Source organism: Staurois parvus, unplaced genomic scaffold (genome assembly GCF_062004578.1).
Source record: "Staurois parvus isolate SC_StPar_1 unplaced genomic scaffold, SC_StPar_1.0 ptg000019l, whole genome shotgun sequence".
Lineage (NCBI taxonomy): Eukaryota > Metazoa > Chordata > Amphibia > Anura > Ranidae > Staurois > Staurois parvus.
Genome location: NW_028317815.1, coordinates 31,523,075 through 31,545,778, shown reverse-complemented (window position 1 = coordinate 31,545,778; position 22,704 = coordinate 31,523,075). Strand labels below are relative to the sequence as shown.

General features: G+C 42.0%; 3 protein-coding genes across 5 annotated transcripts in view; 2 read left to right on the top strand and 1 right to left on the bottom strand.

Moving 5' to 3' along the window:
- OPTN (optineurin) overlaps positions 1-6,282 on the top strand; it is a 60,607-nt gene extending 54,325 nt beyond the window's left edge. The window contains exon 14 of one of the 2 annotated variants that reach the window (XM_089686230.1): positions 5,954-6,282. In XM_089686230.1, coding sequence (XP_089542356.1) covers positions 5,954-5,988 — 35 coding nt within the window. In that variant the 3' untranslated portion in view covers positions 5,989-6,282. Of the gene's footprint in view, positions 1-3,089; positions 3,263-5,953 lie in introns of those variants that run through there. The other variant, XM_089686223.1, reaches the window with a different exon arrangement.
- THAP9 (THAP domain containing 9) overlaps positions 1-20,757 on the bottom strand; it is a 40,780-nt gene extending 20,023 nt beyond the window's left edge. Inside the window, exons 1-6 of the mRNA XM_089686200.1 lie at positions 20,469-20,757; positions 11,396-11,489; positions 9,806-10,013; positions 7,702-7,875; positions 5,946-6,153; positions 1,690-1,843 (exon numbers count right to left, since the gene is read on the bottom strand). Of these exons, the coding sequence (XP_089542326.1) occupies positions 1,690-1,843; positions 5,946-6,153; positions 7,702-7,875; positions 9,806-10,013; positions 11,396-11,475 (824 nt within the window). The 5' untranslated portion in view covers positions 11,476-11,489; positions 20,469-20,757. The remainder of the gene's footprint in view (positions 1-1,689; positions 1,844-5,945; positions 6,154-7,701; positions 7,876-9,805; positions 10,014-11,395; positions 11,490-20,468) is intronic.
- MCM10 (minichromosome maintenance 10 replication initiation factor) overlaps positions 20,606-22,704 on the top strand; it is a 41,739-nt gene continuing 39,640 nt past the window's right edge. Inside the window, exon 1 of one of the 2 annotated variants that reach the window (XM_089686207.1) lies at positions 20,606-20,921. The gene's annotated coding sequence lies outside the window, so the exon portion shown is untranslated. The remainder of the gene's footprint in view (positions 20,922-22,704) is intronic. The other variant, XM_089686203.1, reaches the window with a different exon arrangement.

Here is a 22,704-nt window from a genome sequence, read left to right as displayed (position 1 = left end):
GCTGCAGAAGATTTTGCATTCTCCGGTTTTAGTAGATCAACCCCATCGCATACATCGTCTATTTTATTCATGCATTAAACTTGGGACTATTTTTTTAAATAGTTTTATTCTGGCCATTAAAACACATTCAGAAACATGCTTGAACATCAGATTACACACTGCTGACTTAGAGGAGGTATATACTGTATATATCAATCACCTAGAGGAGACATGACCATCTGGCATAGTTAAACACAGGTTACAACCAACATTCTTTGCAAACTGAATGCTCCTGCAGTAAATGTTTAATTGTAAAATGAAGATTTAATAGATCATTTTAGTTTGTAAAGTTTTAGGAAAAACGTTAAATTATCCATAATTTATTGCACTTTACCAGAAAACCAAAACATTCAAAACGAAATATGCATAAAAGGGACTGGGGCTCTACTCTCTTTATTTTTAAGAGTAGTACAAGTGATACATTCAATGATGTTTAGATAAAATGCTCTGTGTATTATTACACCAATCAGCCATAACAATATGACAAGTGACAGGTAAAGTGAATAACAATGATTATCTAGTTACAAGGGCATCTGAAAGAGGGTGGGATACATTAGGCAGAAAGTGAACATGTCCCTGAAGATGTATTGAAAGCCAAAAAAATGGGCAAGAAGAAGGATTTGAGCGACTTTGACAAGGTCCAAAATTGTAAAGGCTAGACAACGGGGTCAGAGCATCTCCAAAACTGCAGCTCTTGTGGGATGTTTCCTGGTCTGCAGTGGTCAGCTCCTACTAAAAGTGGTAGGAAGGAACACCGGCAACAGGGTCCAGAATGGCCAAGGTTCATTGATGCACATTGGGAGCAAAGGCTGCTTTAGTTCAAATTGCTGAACAAGTTAATACTGGATCCAACAGAAAGATGTCAGAGCACAAAGTACATCGCAGTTTTTTTCATATGGTGCTGTGTAGCTGCAGACCGATCAGGGTGACCGTGCTGACCCATGCCCACAGCCAAAAAACACTTACACTTGGCACGTGAGCATCAGAACTGGACCACAGTAGTAATAGAAGAAATTGTCCTGATGAATTCAAGAATAGTCGAGGAACACAACAACAAGTTTGAGGTGTTAAATTCTCCAGATCTCAATTCAATCGAGCATCTGTGGGATGTTCTGAAAAAACGTCTGATCCAAGGAGGCCCCGCCTTGCAACTGATAGGATTTAAAGGATCTGCTACTGGCGGCTTGATGGCAGACATCACACAATACTTTTAGAGGTCTAGTGGAGTCCATGCCTTAACGAGTTATGGTGGGTCGTCTAAATGTTATGGCTGATTGGTGTATATTTTTTCTTTTTGAAGCTGGGAGATGTTAAATGTTGCCAATCAATATGAAGACTTGGCTACTTTATTTGTTTTCCAGTCTACTTACTGCCTTGATAATAAAAATCCTTAAATTTACACACAGAAGCGTCAGAGACCTCCTTTTTGAAGTGGAGATGCTCTCCTTACCTTCTCTATCATAAAAAAGCCCACCATTTACACACACGTGATTGTATGTCAGAGCAGTGACAGAAAGAAGCTTTTTCAATCAGTGACAGATTATCTGAAAGGAAACACCATTTGCTATGCTCTCTTTTTAGAAAAGCAGTTTTAAATATGACTCATCCAAAGCCATTATAGCTTCTCTATAAAATGAAAAATATACTCACTTCCGAAGTCTTCTGGGCCCTGGAAGTGGCAGCTTGATTTCCTTCCTCAAATATTTATAAGATAGCGGGTCATTAAGCTGTAGAGTCAGGGAAAATAGGCGCTGCTGTGCAGAATACTCAGATTCTGGCTTTTTAAATAGTTCCAGGGGAATGTCTAGAGACACAGAATGTTCACTTGAAATAATTAAAATATTATTGCAATGTTTATCAAAAGCCATACTGTACTTTAAGCCAGCCAATGTATATCCCTGTATAAACCTTCCTCTAACCAGCATGTTTTGCGAGAAAGAAAACCACAAGCCAAGCAAAAAACACTGGAGGGTGAACTATGTCCCTTAATGGACTGCAAGAAAAATATTTTACAGTATGAACAAAAAAAAAAAAAAATGTCTTTATTGTCCATTGAGGAACACAAAAGGTCAGGACATCCAAAAGCAGTCCAACTGAGGGGTGGGCAACAGCCACTGACAGATCCAAGAAAGGACCAGGAAGCATCAAAAACACAGAACTACCAAAAGGGCCAATACCCGAACCTGAAACAGACAAGATGAAGTGAGGAATTACCAATGAAGGGGAATGAATGAATCAGTAAACGCGTATTCATAGTTTGAAATTTTAAGAAAAAGTCCAGGAAGTGACGAAACGCATCGGGACACGTGACGTCTGACGCACTGACGCGGAACTGGAAGTGCGAAAGCGGCCATTTTGAAAGTGGGAACATGTGCTGGTTTCCCTACTATAGCATACATTGGAAGGTTCTCTGTTACTGGGAGCTGTATTCTTCTGATTATACATTGGAAGCTTCTCTGCTACTGGGAGCTGTACTCTTCTATTTATGATGTAAGTTATTTAATAAATGCTATTTTAAGAATTCTGTCATCATCTCTAATCCCTGATTTATTCCATGAGGAGAATGGAGGAGAAACAAACAGGAGTAACTGGGATCCTGAAGAGTGTTTTCATCCATTATCTGAGGAATGCCCTTTTGGTACTGACATAGAGTAATTATTCACTGTTACACCAGCTGGAGTGGATTACATTATTGTTACACCAATTTTATATCTTCTTGTGCACAAATGGAGAAGGAATTTTAGGATAGAGCTGGTTTTGGAAGTTTGATCACTTTTTTGTATTAAGTGTTGCTTTACACAAAATTGGAGTGACTGTGTATTGTTCACAATTGTAGTATTCACAATTGGAGTGCATTCACGTGTATTATTGCTATTTATATTGATGATATTATAATTTGTATTTTTTAGATTTATATATTATATATATTTTTTTTTTCGCTCACGTGTGTATTGGCACGTTATGCAGGTTTTGCATGATTCACGATTTATGGCACATTAATTATTCTGTGTGAGGTAATACACTATCTTGAGTTTTTATTTTTTTTAAAGTACAAGAAAATTTGGAAACACCACGTGGGATAAAGTAAAGAAATACACCTATTTGGAAGAAAAAGACTATTATATAGAGATTTTTCCTTTATATAGTTAAAAAAAAAACAACTCCGCTCTTATTACATGACACCAAAGGGAAGTTCTGTCTTATAAATAAAGTATTACATTTATTTGGGTACAGTGTTTCTTGACCAAGTAATTGTCAGTCAAGCTTTCACAGCACTGAAAAATGGCCTCATATTGAAGAGGTATTAAAAGCTGGTACTTGAGTAGTTAAGGACAAAACTGAGTATAGGTTCTGGACAAACTTTGTTAAAAAAAAGGACCTATCTCCAGGTGATCAGATCCCATTAAGGCCTCTTAACATACTCTATCCCCAGCAGGGGACATCATGTCATGATGTCCACATGGTATATCCGCTAACAATCCAGGGGGAACACCAGGCCCTCCAGCAATTATTCCTTCCTGCCATGCAGGAGATGAGATGCACTCAGATGCACAAACCTCTCTGTCAGGTGTGGAGATTGGAGGGAGATGGAGAGCAAGTTGACAAGGCATGGTTTCTAAGACGAGAGAGTGGTTTTCTCAGAAATGTCCCATATAAGAACCAAGCCAATCGGCCTGTCACAAGGAGAACTCCCAAACGTCCCCAGAGGTGAAGGTCCTACAACATCTAAAGTGGTGTCCAATGGAGGGATCAATTCACAGTGAGATCCCTCGAAAAAGCAGGAACCAAATACTCTGGAGACCTAAAACTAGAGTCCCCCTGCGGGGCAGGGGAGGATACCGCCCTATTCACCCCACCCTAAGAGACTGAAGAGTAACATCAGGGGCTTCTTAGTCCATGGGCACCTTCAGGATGTGTAGCCTCAGGTTGAGGCCCATAGACTAAGAATCACTGAGAAAAGGAGGGACAATGTTAGGAGGGTATTTATCAATACCCTACAAACCCCCAAAGTGGAAGGAGGAGAAATTTCATTGCCAGATAAAGAAGAGGTGTGCAATGACCCACAGGACGCAGAACGTCCTTGGTGAGGGTAGAAGTTAAACTGTCTCTCTATTCAGAAAAGTCCAGAAAACTGACCCTCTTCATGAAATGTCATTTAAACATTTCAAAAGGGGTTACCAAGAAAAAATACCAGGCTGGGCAAAAGGTTTAGTGCTTCTAGAAATAGCAGGTGCCACAGACAAAGACTGAGGGTTCAGGTTCTTGTTAGGAAAGGGGGCAGTAGGAACTGGTCCAGATCGACCCTGTAGGACAGGAGGTAACTTTAAAGAGGAAGAATACTAAGAAGTACCAAGTAGGGATCAACATAATCTCAAGAAACAAAATTTTACTGTATGGGGGAATAATACCAGAAGCCAAGTTCCCACTAAAACAGAGCACGGGGTCCAAGGAGTCTAGGGAGCCACACTGCAAAGTGAAGTAGTGCAAGTAAAATGGCGATTGACAGCTGAAGCAAAGGGTTAGCCTAATCGCTAGGTGGAGTGTCCTGGGCACCCAAATGTCAGTGAGATAAACCAATGAGGATCCAACTGGATGTACAAATAGTCCCCTCTTTTAGAAAGCTTTAGCTGACCTCTAACTACAAGCCCTAAGGGCCGAGTATGATATAGGTTTCTGAGACCTACAGGTACCAGCTAGGTAGGCTTCCTCATCTGGGCAGGCTTCCTCAGATACCTTTGCTGACCTCCTGCTTTGAGAAACTAGCACACTTTGGAAACCTGTGGCATAGAGAATCATGGTGTCTGAAAAGACAACATCCCTTGAAGGCCAACCTGGTTAGATGCCCCTTGGATGCAGCATTAGTATCCCAAATACTCAGCAACAGATTGCTCTGCGCATCTGTATGGACAACAGTTTCCGCTGAGATATGGTTGTACCAAGCCATCACTTCTAAAGTACAAGGCCCCAGACATTAGCTTCAGCTGCTCTATGCAAAAGGGACCTACCTCAGCGATGAAGGACATCTACCCATTCTGAAATGGTTTAATAGATTAAAAGGTTTGATGATGATAATAATAATAATAATAACAACAACAACAACACTATGCAGTCACATTACACCATAGCAGCATACTATGTTAAACAGATCTTGCAACCATGCCTCTCTACTTGTAACATGGCTGTGGGTCTTATTCACAATAACAGAGACCTGCTGGAAAAAAACTCCACTATTTTAAAATGCTCTGTCCTGTCCTCCTACAAAGGTAAAACAGCTGTTCAAATGAGAATCCTAAATGAGGCAGAACCGTCCTTTTCAAAAGGTCATGCATGCACAGTGAGCTCTCTCTCCTGTCGTCTTGGATGATCACAGCGGCCGCAACGAAGAAGGAAGAGAACACACTGCCTTTGTGTGTCCAGAAGGTTACAGCTCAGCCAATCCTACATGTTCAGTCCAGCAGGGTCCGGGTAACCAAAGTTAAAGCTGAGGAAACACCGAACCGGATAGCAGTATACAGTGACCTGCTTAAGCAATTGCAAAGGTCTCAGAGGAAAAAAAATTCCATGAAGTGAGAAAGGCTAACAAAAAATTAGCCAAAATAAGTGTCCATCCTCTTAGGACACTAGCAAAATAAATTAGGCATACTGGGTAGAGGAGGGGTTTGTACAGCAGCTAGCTTCTAACATTTATTTTTTGTCAATGTCCTAAATTTCAAAAGGAAGCAGTATAACCACAAATATTTCTAAGTTCCTGTGTCCCTCAATAGATAACAAAAAGGCTTATGCAACAGTATATTTGTGTGTCTATACAGCTAGCATAAAGCAGCTGCATATTTTAACCAGAATATCATATATACTATGAATCAAGTCATCGTTCATGGTTAAAATTACAAAATGCTGGTTTGTACCTTCATAGGGTTGAAGAACCTCCTGGAGTTGAACACACAATAACTTCCTCTTCCTAAGCTCCTGGTATATGCTACGACAGGTCTGACGAAGCCTCTTCTCTCGATCTTTTGCATTTCTTAGCTCTTTCTCTTTCTGGGCTCTGGAATCTTCAGATACTTGCAGTTTCTTTTTTAAGGTTTCAATATCTGGAATGAAATATGGGTGATCCTAGAACAGAAACAAAATACAAAAAAAACAAAAAACAAATTAGCATATGATTTCTAGATATGTTTGTACAAGGTTCTGCAATGGACTGTCGAATATCCTCCAAAAATAAAGAACAGCAATATATTAGAATCTTTTAGTGTTTTGTTTTTTTACATAATATTACACTGTGGGGTACTAGAAGGTGTATTTTGCATCCCTTCAACTGGTCCCTAAGGTCAGGATCATAAAGGAAAAAATACAGCTTTCAAACAGACAATTTTCTACTTAAATTAGCACCTCCATACTGTCCAGCATGCATGCAAGCCTTTTAAAATAATCGGCACTGAAAGAGAAGAAAATAGGCAGCAGAAGCACAATGATGAAGGAGGTAGTGCTACCTATAGTGCTAAAGCACATTCCAGCTGTTCTAAGGACCCAAAAAGAGTAGTACAATGGGTTGTCAATGGGCTTAACAGTGAGATTTGCATCATCATTTCCTGCTCTATGGCCAAGCAGGAAGATGCCAGCAGAGGGAAAGGCTTCCATGAAGATGGCACTAGTACATGTGGAAAGGTGAGGGAAGAACACAGAGCTCTCAACATTGGAGCAGAGCAAACTCAGATATGTTTGTCATAAGCAAGTATTCCAAGTGCTGCCACCACTCACTAAACTGTTTACATCCAAGCAAACAAATAAAATATAAAGCTGAAATACAGATAATGACATTTTCTTGCTTGCCATAAAACATCATTAGTTTGTGCCGTCCCATAGTGAGGATTAGAAGCTTGATTACTATAGGGGAGGTTTAATGCTCCCATGTAACTTGTCCTATGGAATTGCTCCTCTTTGACAGTTGTGCAGCTGCACCCTCTCTGTTGGCAATATGTAAAATGCAGTTTCGCTCACTATCCTGAAGCAGAGGCGAGTGCCAGCTATTGGCGGAATGAGGAATAAGGTAATTATTCCTCTACCTGAAACCTCTCTAGGACTAAATGAACATTTAGCTCTTTCTATTGAGAGGGGTTAAAAACTAATGAAGTTTTATGGCTGATTGGAGCTAATATGTAAAGTAAACCTGTTATTATGCCCATACATGGCACAGCAACAGATTCACTAAGTTGCAGACTGTGTGGGTTTAGGGTTTTTTGTATGAAGGCTTTCAATTTACTTATTTATTATACTAGTTAAACTCAATAAAAGTGTGTCTTTTTCAACCTATCTACCTTCCTTGCTGCCCTATTTACCAGCTGAAGTTCTTTAAATACTCGGAACATTTTGGGGTATGGGAGAACATGTGACTCCCAATGCTTAGTGTCTGAGTAACCAATAGGTAGGTCCAATCACTGTCAATCAAGGGAGTCAAGGCAGAAGGTCTTTGGCTCTGTGTATGTTCCAATGTAGATTGACAGTAAGCTTATAGAGGGTTCACTTTATCTGGAAGGCTAAGCCCACGGGTATCCTTAGCCAATTCATCTGCAGAATGTACCAGAAGGTGTACCAGTCTAACTGCCTATATTCCCAACCATAAACTGAAAAAAGGCATGAGCGTGACATAATTTAACAACTAACCTGCAACTGTACCTGACAGTTACTTGTAGTATCTATATTTGTGCCAAGTGTCATATTCTCTTCTAGCTCTTCATTGGGAGTTTCAGAAATTCTCAAAATATCCTTGCTGGGGAGTTCGATCACATCCATTACTTGGTTTTCAATCATTTCTGGCTTCTGGAGAAATATTTTCATCTAAAATACCATTCAAATATTTTAGGAGTTGCAAACATAATTTATGTATACAAATAACTTTTTTTAATCTGCTGTTTTGGCTCAGAAAAACATTTTTGTGAGAAAACCAAGTCCATTTTACCATGAAACTATTCTGGATCCCAGTGACTGAAACAGGCAACTTAACAGTCATACAATCTAGAGCAGGCTATTTGTATCATACATTAAATTACAGCACCACTACTGTTCCATATAGATTTATCTATTTTCCTTTTGCATGTTAAGTGTACCAGTGGTGTTCTACAAACTTTTAGAACACTACACTGGAAAGCAGGCATCAGGAGCCCAGGAGCTTTAAAATTTTATTACCCACAGGACTACTTTAGGCCTCATGCACACAGAGAGTTTTTGCAGACACTTTTAAGGGCGTCAGGTGGTTTTCTTTTTTACTGCTTCCAAACGGCCCTCTATGGTATCCTGTGTGTGCATGCACACTTACACTTTTAGAGGCTTTTAGCAGCAGTAGTGTTTACCAGCAGGGAAAAAAACCCTAAGCCAGTGCGCCCTGGAGCAGCAGCATTTTGACAGCAAAAACACTTGACATGTGTAAACGTGTTATCGCTAGGCACGTTTAGCGCTTGAGCGTCAATTCATTTCAATGGCTAGAATAAATTATTCTGACCAATTAAATGAATTAACGTCCAAGTGCTTGCTACTTGTAAACGTGCCTAAACGCTTGTAAAAGCATAAGACACTTTGACAAGCATAGGTTATTTTTTATGCCAAAACGCTGCTGCCAAGAGGAGCAGCATTTATAAAATGTCCTGTGTGCATGAGGCTTTAACGGTATGATACATCATTCTTCACAGGATACACAGTAGCACTCAATTGCTTTGATATGAAGGCACATGCAGCGTTTTATGCTCAGTACTTCATGTCAATACTCCAGTTCGTCAAGCTACTGAGAAGGCAAGTTCTTAAAGAATAGTTATTTTGGACAATCCAATATAAGCTAACTTGAAAAATCTCCATTGATGTTGTGAGGTCTGCCTGTCATCTCTTTCCACAACTTTCTGCATGTTCTGCAGCCTCCTTTCTGCTGTGTAATCAATCTCTAAAGACTACATATCCCATGGTACCTTGCTACTTGCCAGCAGTGAATCCTGTACTGATTCCACCTCCTGAAAATCCTCCTCTCGGCACCTCTGTAGTTCAAAAGGCAGACTCTAAATTCTGTGACACAGCAGTGCCTAGTCACAGGGTATAGTGAATATGTGTCACAGAAATCAAGAAGGCAAATGTGTGGGGATCCTAACAAAGTAAGTATACAAACTTCAAGATTGTTTAGAGTAAAAGGAGTAGGCTAAAAATAACTGAAATACAATGTGGAAATATATGATTTTACATCTTGGCCATATATATGCTTTATATTTAAAAGGATAAATGTATCCTAAAGAATATGCAAACCCAACATTTCATATTCCTGATATGTGCCTGCTGTACCATTTACTTGTATGAAAAAGTATCCTGTTCTCTTTGTATTGTTTCCTTTGTGTGAAATCTGTAGTGTTCCTGCCAGTCCCTCTGCTCTCCTATCAAAAGGTGACCACACTACACATGAGAGCACAGCATGGTCAGTTCTCTAGCTGTGCTGGGAACTCCGCCTGCTCTCCTCCAATGATCAGAGTTGATAACATGCCCCCCCCCCCCCCCCCATACACACAGCCTTTCACTGGGAAGATCAGTGTAATGCTCTTTCTCCTCTCCTAGCTCTTATGAGAGAGAGAGAGAGAGAGAAAGAGAGAGAGAGAGAAAGAAAAGAAAGAGTGAGCAATATCAACTAGACTGCCAACCAAAATATTTACCCCCCCCCCAAAAAAAAAAAAAAAAAAAAAAAAAAAAAAAACTTAGCATCAGCGAAATAGGAAGAAGTAAGCAGTACAGTATCGACCTGTGAGTCTTCTGGAAAATTAAAGATGCTGGGTATGACATCATCTCGTAATCTCTTTGTCTGCCCAGTAGTGTCAAAGCAGCTTTGTTGGAAGTGCAAGCTGCAAAGCCTCTGGTACCTGGATGGCATCCATAACTCTCCTGTACTCGTGGCTCTTTTCATAGCACGACACCATTTATCCAGGAGGGCAGGATTTGATCTAGGAAATCTGCAATAACAATGTATAGCTTATATATATTTTTTTTTTTATATGCAGCAACCAAAACAACTTAATGGAATGCTAGATAAAAAAAGAAATTAAAACCAATTATACTTTTCCATTCAAAAAAATCTTTTAATGGAATGTGTAAGAAAGTACACCCCGAGAATGATGAACCTGCCTACCTGTAAATGGAGACAAACCGGTAAAGTTTAAAGCAATTTTATTTATTTTTTTCTGCAAACTTACACTGGTCCAGCTTGGCTTGATGTAAGTACGTATATCTGATATCCTGAGGGCTGCTGGGGATGCTTAATATCTCTGTAGTTGTCTATCATAATATGGATACTTAGATTGCGCCAAGCTGGACCAATGAAGTTTGCAAAAAAAGATCATTCCCGTAGCTCAGATTTAAACAGTCCATTCAATGCTTCATTCAGTCCTCAGCGGCTTCCAAAATATTATTCCACAATCCACTTAAAAATAAATAAATGCATATATTCTTGCAGGAAAAAATGCATTTATTATCTTTTTCACAGCAGCCCTCATAACATTGATCCCAAGATTATTGGATCGCAGGAGCAACGTCAGGCTTCTGCACATTGTTTCTCTTGCTCTTTGTCTGTACCTCTGTACTGGCTTTCAGTTAGAGAAAAGGAGGAAGTGTTAATGGACTATGAATGCACTGGTTACCACACTTGTATTCTATTGACAGCTACAAGTCTGTCTGCCGCGGTGGAATATGGGACTTGTAGTTCACTCATTCACAGATCTCTGAGAATGAATGATGCAGCTGTGCAGGCAGAGCCAATTTAAAAATAACAACTGCTGTGGGGGCCAAGAATCCATACACATTGTCCCAGGCAAAGTGGTCTAGAGGTGTAGGGCTGCTTAGCAACACATTACATGTTACACCATAAAATGCGAGTGTAACATAGCTAAACCTGGAGTTACCCTTTAAGGTTGTAATGCAATTACATATAAAGGCTATTTCTGCTAAGAATAATGTTTGTTTTCAAGAAAAATCCATTTTTGAGAGAAACATGAAAGCTGCCTTTTTGCTTCAGCACTTTTGAACAACTAAGCCAGAGAAAGAATGCAGATATGGCTTCTGATTTTACTTTGAGAATTTAGAAAATACAATGGGCAGCCAAGGTTAGCATAATAGCAAGGCAACAAGCATTTCCAGAAGACGGTCAGATTAGGAGGCTCCATGTTTCTCTTAGGTAGGGCTTACTTTAAAGTTTAAATGAAAAAAAAAAAGAGGGAATTGTAGTTTGAATATATACAATATATCACATCCATAATACAAGCTACATTTATAGCAGAAAAAAAAACTGTAAAAACTAAGGTAAAACTAATATCAAGCAGTATACAGGAAGATAATGTACCTGTGAAATGTAATTCCTTTTTCTCTAGCCTCAAGCGTATACCTTGATTTGCATCCCGAAGCAGCACAGGATACTGGCATCTTGATGCTGCCCTCTGAAATGAAATACATTTTAAAAAAATATAAAAATGTACTTGCAATGTGAATGACTGTCAGTTTTACCAGTTCTGAAAGAGATAGAAGGGAGGGGTGCTATTCTTGAGTAGGGACTCTCTTCATCCGCACAGGGCAGATTGGCAGCAGCAGGAGCCTTTGGCTCCTGCTGCTGTCAATCACATTCTGTGACGAGGGAGAAGGGGGGGCATACATTGCTGAGCCACACTGTGTGTCCATAGACGCAGACAGGGCTGCTCAGGATCTAACCTGCATGGGTGCTCCTATAGAAAACAACTTTCTATGGGGGCACTCGCTGAACAGGAGGAGCACTGGAATGCATTAATGCTCAAATGCATTTGCTGTTTAGGTGAGTTCCTTGATTTTTCTGCTCTTCAGCCCCTTTCCTGAGCACACTTTTGATGTATTTGCTCCTCTTTTTCTAATACGCCTTAAACACCTACATGTGCATGGACACACAGGCTAACACAGAGGTGCGCTTACACATACAAGTACACCACTGCATTTTTCTGTTTTTTTTTTAATGTGCACCCCTAAACTTCTTCGCACGCGAGTACTCCGGATGATGTATTTCGATTTGTACATTATCGCAACTCAGCCTCTATTTATCAGCCTAAATTTGCAAATTCTGTTACTTCCTCCCTATTCTGCATATCCTCCTCTGACACCCTTCTTGACAAAACAGATGCCCTTAATCATGAGCTTTCATCTTCTCTTGACACCTTTGCACCATTAAAAGCTCAAACTGTCTCATTCTCCTACCCAGTATAATGACCACCTTCACGCCTGACTGTTCATTATCAGGTTTGGAAAACGGAAAATTGAATGAATGACAGATACTTTTTTAATTTTCCTTTCCTGACGAGCGTCAAGTCAGCACAGCTGGGTAAGGGCCCTGTCTCCCCCCCCCCCAATGCTTCCAGAACCTAACTCATAAATTTGAGCCCACCTGCAGCCTCAACGTTCTGTAACTAGTCCTACCAAGCTGGGTGGGAATTGTGCTGACATGGAGCTCGTCAGGAAAGAAAAATTTCAGCAAGTCTCTGTCATTCAATTTTTCATTTTCCTGACAGCTCCATGTCAGCACAGCTAGGAACTAAATAGCCACACAGGGGAGGGATAATGCTACACACTCCTCAATTCTGGCTAAAAAGCAGAAGCCAGGATGCCTCTGCCAAACTCAACTGTCATTAAAACTGCTTCTATACAGTAATGAGCCATGAACGTATATATTAACCCCCACATAGCTGCCTTGCAGATAGTGGCTGGGAACACTCAACCTGCTGCCGCTCACAAGGCCGAGACCCTTCAGATGGACAGTGAAGTGATCCCCCTGGCACAGCCAACCCTTTCAACTTGTAGGTCAAGATGATAAGCTTCACCAACCAGGAGGCAATAATCTTGTTGGAAGCCATAAAATCAATACACGCTCCACCTGGAATGACAAACAAGTGCTCCAACTTCCTGATGCCAGATGTCGTCTTGATGTTAAATGTTAAAGCTTAACCCACATCTGATGGGCTAACTTCTTGGGTACTCCCCAAGAGGGATGTAGGAAGGACAACTTTTCATGTGATATGGACTCTGAAGCCCACTTAGGCACGATCTTGAGCATCAGCATGAGTACCACCTTATCCGGGATGAACGTTAATAAAGGGTTCTTTAAACCCCAGGGCCGCTAATACGGACACTCTTCTGGTTGATATAATTGCCACCAGGAAAGCAGTTTTCAGCAAGAGGTACCACAAGGGGAAACTTTGATTGAAGGCATCTGATGAAAACAAGTCCAACACCAATGGGAGATCCCACTTCACAAGCAATCCCTTAGGTAGGTTTCAACTAAGTTGCAGCTTGAAGGACAGTATAATTGAGTGTTGGATGCCCACTGTATGCCAGTGAAGGCAGAGATAGCTGAAATGTGGTCCCATAGCATACTTATGCATAAACCTAATCAAGCCCCGGCTACAGAAACTTCAGAATGTGAGACTTGTGAAGAGCTCAGTGTAGAACTTTGATCAGCAGCAATCCTATGAATTTATGTCATATTCCACTATAGGCACCGTTAGTGTTATTGTTCTTTGCTTTCATAAGAGTATTCACAACCTTTACAGGTCAGGTGTTGGGCGAATGTTACTTTGGAAAATCCGATCTTACTGGCAGAGGGAGTGGATCCTTAGCACTCATTGGGAGGGGCAGAGGGTACCAAGGCCCCTTCAACCAACCAATCTGGGATCACCACCAGAACTATCACCTTCCCCTGCCACAGCCTCAGCAGGAAGCTGAGAATCAGAAAAAGAAGCAGAAAAGCATAAGCTGTCCTGGAGATCCACTCTGCGATCAGCACTTCCACCCTGATTGCTTGTGGATGCTGGACCCTGGAATAGAAAGCAACTTGGTGTTAATTGAGGATGTGAACAGGTCAACCTCTGGAAGAGATTACCAAGTTCTCGAAAAACTTGTGGCAGTCAGGGCCACTTATTGACGTCCAGGATTGTCCTGTACAAATAGTTTGCCTAAAGATTCTTCTGACCGGGCACATAGGCAGCAGATAGCTGCAGGATATTGACTTGGGCATACTCTAGAATCAAAGAAACCTCCTTCAGGAGGGAGACACTAAGTGCCCCCTTGTTTGCGGATGTAGGCCACAGTCACGGTGCTGGCTTACTTCACCAGGACAGGTCAACCCTGGATGAGGTTGTTGAAGGCTAGGTGAGCCTGAAATTCATTTCTTAACTCCTACTTTGCTGGTGTCTTACTACACCACCAGCCACTAAGTCTTTAAATGGGAATGGCATCGCAGAAGATTCTGCTTCTCCCAACTACATGTTTTGGCTCGCTTTCATACATGGCATAATCCATATCTTCTAACGTAGGCCCTCTGACTACTATAATTCCAGACACCCAACTTGATAGGGGGTGAGAATTCAACTTAACCTACTTGGCCTGCTGGATCTGAGACGTGAAGGATGAAAGATCTCCCAAATATGTCCTGAAATGCTTGCCTTGAGAGACTGTGTGTCTATCACCAAAGCTGTACCTATGTCCAAAGAGGAACCACCAAGTGCCCATAAGACATGTATGGATGGCACAATTCCCAAAACACCAGAAAGCATCCTGACATGAAGGTCTTCGCTGACTTCTTGGATTATGTGCTGGCATTTTCTTTGACTCCCAGCCAGAAATGCAGAAGCTACCCTCTCTGGAGTGAGAGTGTGGAAATGGACTCTTGATCTTCAGTCTCCCTTAACTCAACAGATGTTCATCTTGAGGCAGGAAGCCAAACTGACCACTATTAATTCAGACTTCACCTTCCAACATAAAAAACAATGCAGTTATTGAGTAGATCCTTGAAGGCCACAAGATCTTCTAATGGTAAAGTCATGTATCTGGCCAATCCTATAAGGGACACACCGACCAAAGCAGTGATCCAAAACCCTTGACATCCTGCTGTGTCAACATGCTCCAATCTTGTAGAGCATACACTTGATTTATTCTCCATAAAAGAATTGTCAAACCGTCCTCTGGAGGCATTTGAAATACTTCCACAGCTTTGCTTCTATTTAAAGGAATTTCATCAAGCTTATAAAAGGAGGAATCAACAACCTAGACAAAGGTTGTCCTCGTCTTCTTGTTCAGAAAGGACTGATGAGGATTGATTGGCTCGAGAAGGCACTGAGACCAGTTATAATGGCCCTAAAAGAGAGACTGGACATTGCCAGAATAGATGGCTCTTGCAGAAGTTGAATTCAGCAATTCCTTTACAGTGGCTTGACCACATGCTTAATTAATTGTGACAACTTGGTCACGGTCATCTTAATCACAGTCTACTTGAACAAAGCAGGAATCATACAGTCATGTTCGTATATGTTCTTTGAATGAATCTGGCAAGGGTTGATTTAACTTAGAAGGTTCTGAGACTGCCAATTGGCAGAATATATGACCCCTTCACAAGGGGAGTGGAAGAAACTCCTTTAGCATGTATTGACCAAATGGTCAATGAATATGATAAATTGTTAGGTGTCAACTTCTTCATCCCTGGTTGCCTGAACCAGCAGGGCTCATACAGTCATGCTCACCTGAATCATTTCAAAAGATTCTGAGTAAGATTGTTTGCTTGGAAGGCTAGGAGATTGCTCATTGATAGAACCGATAACCCTTTCACAGTGTGAGTGGAAACATTCCTTTAGAGTGTATTAGCTTCATGTGACAACCTGTTAGGTGTCATCTTTATCCTTGGTTGCTTGAACAAAGCAGTATTCATGCAGTTATGTCCAACTGTATCATCCTCTTTGGAAACTATGAAGAGGGCTGTTTCATCTGGGAAGGCTAGGCCGCTTCTCATTGCCAAAGCAAAAAAACTTTTCAGAGGGTAAGTAGTAACCACTTTAGATATTATTGACAATGTGTTTATTGAATGTGACATCCTGTTAGGTGTCATCATCTCTATCCCTTGCTGATTAAACCAGCAGGATAAATACAGTCATGCTCATCTGCATCTTCCAGTTCATAGAGTCTGAAGAGGCTGTCTTACCTGGCAGGACTATGAGACTTCTAATTGCCAAAACATACAACCTTTTCACAGGGTGAGTGGAAACAACACCTTTTGGGTGTACTGGCCACTTGTTTAATGAATGAGACAACATGTTGGGTGTCATAATCCTCATTTCTGATTGCTTGAACAAAGCTAGATTCATACCATCATGTCCACCCGTCTCTTCCCCTTTGGAGAATCTGAAGTGGCTGTTTTGCCTGGGAGGGCTATCAGACTGCTCGTTGCTAGAACACATAACCCCATTACAGGGTGAATGGAACACTTGGAAAAGAAGAAGGGTTTGGTCACACACAGAAGGTATGATGAAAAAGAGAAGATTGTTTATTGATCCATAAAAGGACACAAATCGCACTAGAACAATCCTGGTTTCACACACTCATATGCCTATTCATTTTTGTGAATCAATAAACAATAATCTTCACTTTTTCAAACCGTTCTTATTTTCCATGTTGATGTGGTGGCGAGCCAGGGTCTGTACCTGTGTTGGGTTTGATATTTATTGTTTTACCTGAGTGGTATATCTTTTCTTCATTGAATGGATCACTTACATTCATGTTCATCACACAGTCATGTTTATCTGTGTCTTTTTTGAGAGGTCTGAAGAGGATTGCCTAGGTTGGGAAAGCTCACTGCCAGACTACATAATCCTTTCACAGGGTTTTGCCTGCCAATTAACCACATCCCCGCAGCCCTATAGCAGAAAAACTGTTACAGGGCGGCAGGGATGCACAAAAATCACACACATATATACGTGATTTTCTATTTCCGGGTAGGGTGCGCGTGCGAGCCGCGCGCGCCCAGCCACGCCGCTGTTCATGGCCATGGCTGTCAATCACCGGGTCCCGGCCAGTGATTACCCGCTGGCACCCGGTGATTACTGAGGATCTCTGAAGGGGAGGAGGGCTGCTTTGTTTACCAACAGTCCTCCTCCGTGTTGGCTCGGGCACACTGCTTTTGATGGCTGTGCACAGCACAGCCATCCAGAGCAGTGTGCTTACAGTGAATCAACAATACACCGTCCCCCAATAAAACACTCCCAGCACACAGTTAACCTTTTCATTGCCCCTCATGTTAACCCCTTCTTGCCCAGTGCCATTAGTACAGTGTCAGTGCTCTTTTTTTTTAGCACTGATCACTGTATTGGTGTCACTGGGGATGTCAGTGACACAAAGTCAGTTCCCCCCAGTGTCAGAATGCCCACCGCAGTCCCACTATAAGTCGCTGAATGCCGCCATTACTAGTAAAAAACAAAAACAAAATTCCAGTATATATACAGCTATTTGTAAACGCTATAACGCTTTCACGTAAACCAATTAAATTTACAGGTGTTGGAATTTTTTTTATAGCAATGACATGTCGCAGAATACATTATGGCCTAAATTTATGACGAAATTTGATTTTTTAAATTGTTTTACTGGACATGATTAATAGCAAAAAGTCAAAAATATTGTTTTTTTTCTCAAAATTGTCAGTCTTTTTCTTTTTAAAGCGCAAAAAATAAAAAAAGACAGGCAATCAAATACCACCAAAAGAAAGCTCAATTCATGGTAAAAAAAAAGGACGTAAATTTAATTTGGGTGCTGCGATGCATGACCGTGCAATTGTCAGTTAAAGTAACGCAGTGCTGTAACGCAAAAAATGGCCTGGTCAGGAAGGGGGGTAAATCCTCAGGAAGTGGGGTAAATCCAAGTGGTTAAGAAAGCAGCTAATATTAATAATAATAATGCAATTAAGTAAAAAATAGCTTGCTTAGCAACAAACCCTAAAGGGTTAACTACTGCTAGATGGAGGTTGATACTGTAGCTTCCAACCACAGCCCTGAAGTCACCAGGTGGTTAATGAACTAAACTTTGCTTTGCCAGACAGCAGGATATAAAAGCAACAAAAAAGTAGGAATCTGCAACAGAATTGCAAAAATTCTGCAACAAACACAAACCATCCAAGGGAATGGTTGACATAATAAAAACCTCTCTTATTTTTTTATTTTTTGAGAAACTGCAGACCACAAACAAATTTAAAAGAATGTCCTATATTCCAACAGGCAATGCTGGCTACAGTAGTCATCCAAAGGCGACTCCTCTACCTTCTCTGGAAATGCTGGTATTTTGAGGGGGTTGGCATAATGGCACAATAGTAAAGCAACCATGAGAAGCCACCAACAGGTTAATGCCATGTGTGAACAGACAAAGTATTACTTTGTGCACCTGTATAATCTGTGGAAGAGCTCAGGGTATGCACAGCAGCTGCAATGAGCCAGGCACAACAACAGCCAGCAACACAGCATTCATTTGGATACAAAGCATTTTTTCATTTAGCTCACCCAATATCCGTCATCTGAATGTAAGCACTGGCACTGTGCGAGTGCCTAGGGGAGACTCTGAAGCACTGCTACCCACTTCACATGGACCCAGCGGACCCCAGACAAGGCTGTTAGCCATGATAAAAGTCACCCCGAGGACCAGCAGCGGGGCTCCATGGATTATGGGTCATTTAGCCGGTACATCAGGGACTGCGTCCAGCTGAAACCCACGAGCATGAGCGGTCAGCAAGCACTTTAGACCAGCTAGGTAGAGGAGCACACCTAGCTCTTGCACATGGGAGGAAAAAAAAGAGGAATGCTGAGGCTGCAGGTAGGCTCAAAGTTATGTTTGTAGAAGCAGTCTGTATGCCTAGATGCTTGATTTTATACACTTATACACTGTGGCCATGGAGGTGATTGGAACACCTGAATCCAATGATTTGGAGGGGTTTCCCAATACTTTTGGCAATATACTGCATCCTATGCTGTCATACACAGCAGCTGAACGGTTGATCCATACATTTGTGTTCTCCCGGCTTGACTACTGCAATGCTCTACTCGCTGGTGTACCTAAATCCACTAATATTCTACTACAATCAGTACAAACTTCTGCAGCCAGAGTCCTCACTAGGTCTGGTACAAGTGACCATATTACCCCTATCCTGGAGTCCTTGCACTGGCTACCTGTCTGGTTTAGTATAGACTAAGATCCTCTTGCTCACCTATAAGGCTCTTCATGGCTTGGCACCCCATTATCTGAAAGGTTTATCAACTTACTCCCCCTTCTCAAATTCTGGTCTTCTGTGAGTCCCCCCTGCTCACCTACACTTAATGGGAGACAGAGCCTTCCACTGCTTTGCCCCAAAACTCTGGAATTCACTTCCAAAGTACATCAGAGAGTCATCTTCTCTAAACTCATTCAAATCAAATCGAAAAATGGTTTTCTTTAGACCCCATTCACATGCATGCGGTGTGGGAAATTCAGCAAATCCTGAGCGTTTCCCGCACTGCATTGAAATCGCACACTGTTCACGCGATCTGCCACTGGTGTCAATGTTAAATTAATGACTCGCCAAAATAGGTCGCAAAACGCAGTGCGGTTGCAAGAATCCATGTGATCCAATTCCGATGAGACACAAAAAAAAAAAAAAAAAAAAAGAGTCCTGCACCACAGTGAGAACTCAGCCCATACAAAATAAATGGGCTCAAATCGCACTGCAAAGAATCACATGCGATTGGAACAGGAATGTGGTGCGATTCCTATCCGAAGCACATGCGATTTCCTGCACAGCTATAGTGTGAATCCATATTAGACAAGCTTTCATGTAATTGTCCCTTTTTCCTTTATTTTATCTGGTGTATGTCTTGCGTTTTCTTTGTAAAGCGCTTTGAGAAGATACTTTAGCCCTGGTTCACACCGGTGCAACTTGCCATGCGATATGACAGTTTCAAATCACGACAAGTTGTACCCTATTTTCAGCCATGTAAATGTTCAAATCGGTGCGACTCAGAGTTTGCGCTGCTGCACCGGGTTTCTGCACTATTTTTTGCGGTTTCAGATGCGACTTGCATAGACATCTGTGACTAAAGTCGAGCAGTTGTCATCCAAGTCGCACCTGAAACCAAACTGACATGCGGTTTTGAAACTGTGCGACTTCGAGAGAAAACCGCACAATTTCAAAGTGGGATCCAGTGTGAACCAGGGCCTAAAGGCGCTACATAAAGTTTATCAGTACTATGTGTACTCCTTATTGGAATACACTGCTAGAAAGGGATGACAGGAAAGAACTTAGCACTGGAGGAATTGTAACAATTCCATCAAATAGAACCCTGATATTCCAGTCAGTGCCATCAGAACTATAGACCAATCCCTGCTCACACACACTGCTGGGCTTGTAGAGCTGAGTGGTCATGTGACCTTCCCTCCACTCATTACCTCATGTACTTCTACACACCGACTCCCATGTCTTCCATCACTCCAGTGGAGGTGACATCTCACCTACTACAACGTGCAGTAGTTTTGGTCAAGTCTCCCCCCTCCTGACACTAACACCACTCCATCCCACTCCACATGGCACAACAAACAGTCACATCATTAACAACACAAACCTGGGATGGGAGGCTCGAGATGTTTACCAACCAAAAGATGGCCACCAAACTACGCGTACTGGGAGGGCAACTTGCCCACACACTTCCGTCTTCACGGCCTTTTGCCAGTAGTAGACATGGCGGCTATGACGTCCACAGGGCCTAGCGGGCAGCAATGGAGGCTTATTGAAAACCTATCGCCCCTAGTAATGATAAACACGTTTCATAGAATTCCTTTCCTGTAAGCACTTGAGACGTTTGGTTGAGTTTCCAGCTCGACGTGGAGTTGTAGGAGGGATTGGCGCCAAACGTCATGACGCCCCGGTGTGGGCGGGGTCACATTGAAGAGTTGGCGGGTAGTCTGTGTCTGGGCTGTGCTGGGTGTTCCTGGAGGGTCGTATGAGCGAGAAGAACCCTGAGTTTCTATATACACGGCCTAGCGAATTGCGCGTCCTGCACAGCACTGACAACGAGGTAAGGGGCCTGGAGAGCCCGCAGGGGCGACCGGCCTTCATCTCTGCGGGAGGACGAGGTGTATAGTCACACTGGAATGTCCATTGAGCTGTACTCCTCATAGATGTAGACGAGGTCATGCCTTACCGGCCACACTGCTGCGATTTCTGAAAACTGCATTGCAACGATTTACAGTGCGATTTCCATTATATTCTATGTAAGTGAAATCGCAACAAAACTGCGCAAAAAGTATCCAAGAACTACTTTAGATATCGCACTGCAGCAAATCTCAAATGTTAAGGCCTTCGGTCACATCGAGTGCGATTTGTAAATCGCATGCCAAGTCATACCCTATTGTCCACAATTACAGCGGTCATATCGGTGTGGTTCTGACTTGGAGCCGCACAGATTTCTAAAGTAGTACATGGACTACTTTTTGTGCGATTTGCATAGACATCTGTGTCAGATGCCTTACAAATCGCACCTGAAATCGGCATGTCCCCCGACTTTGAAATCATATGACTTCACTGTAAGTCGCACAATTTCAAAGTCGGGCTTGATGTGACCGGGGTGTAAGGCTTGGTTCACACTAGATGCGATTTTAAATCTTGCTTTTTGTTTGCAATTTCATTGCGTTTTCTGAACATTTGTTTGCAACTTGTGAAGATTTCCCAACGATTTCTTGCGTTTTCCATTGTGTTTTGCAGCATGATTTCGATTGTAGTCTATGTGAAATCGCAGCAAACTGCTGAAAAAGTAATACAGTAACGACTTTTGAAATCACACTGCAGCAAATCGCGTATGTTAAGACACTCACATTCATTAGATCCGATTTCAGGTACGATTTAAATTCCCAAATCACGGCGGTGTGAACCACGGCTAAGCCCCCGGTCACATCAACCCCGACTTTTAGATTGTGCAACTTACAGTGAAGCTGCACAATATCAAAGTTGGGTGAACGTCGCAATTTGCAAGACATCTGACACTGGGCACACTTCACTAAGAGGTATCTTACTGCCGCATAGCATTTAAAAAAAAAAAAGTTTGAATGCACTAAAATTCGCTACTAATACACCGCACAAGTTATTTTATCAAGTCTTGCGGTATTTTAGTAGTTAAAACCATGCATTAATGTTTCTGCTGTCAGCAGGGTACCCCACTGACAGCTGAATGTAAAAGAATTGCCGTAAATTAAAAAAATATAAAAACTTTGTGGGGGTCCCCCCAAACTCCATGCCAGACCCTTATCAGAACATGCAGGAGGGGGGCAAGTGCTGCTTCCTGACACTGGCTTCCGGCTGTCTGACTGCTCTGCTCACTTGACAGTTCTTAAATATATAAGGGGCGGGGCCATCACATGTGTGACACCGCCCCCGTGTTACTTCATTGACTCAGCATGCCCCTGTCGATGTCACACTGATGTGACCGGGTGGTCCCGCCCCTTACATATTTAAGAGCTGTCAAGCCAGCAGAGTAGTCATGAGCCAGCGGCGGGTGCGGAGCCTGTTTTTTTGTTTTGTGGTTTTTTTTTTTTTCCATAGGGCAGCAGGCATCGTGATTGATGTTGGTTCTACTTCGGGGGACTTTCTTTTATTTTCCTTCTTTTAATAAAGGACTTGTCAAAGACTGTCTCCTGTCTTTTTTTCACACTACACTTTTTTTTGTGAACGGGTAGCTATAGCATGCGCCCCATACTCATTCACATGGGGGGGATCCCATCAACATGGGGATAAGGTGCTTTGAGGGTTGTGGAGCTCCCCCCTCCTCCCCCATGTTGAGGGCATGTGGCCTGGTATGGTCCAGA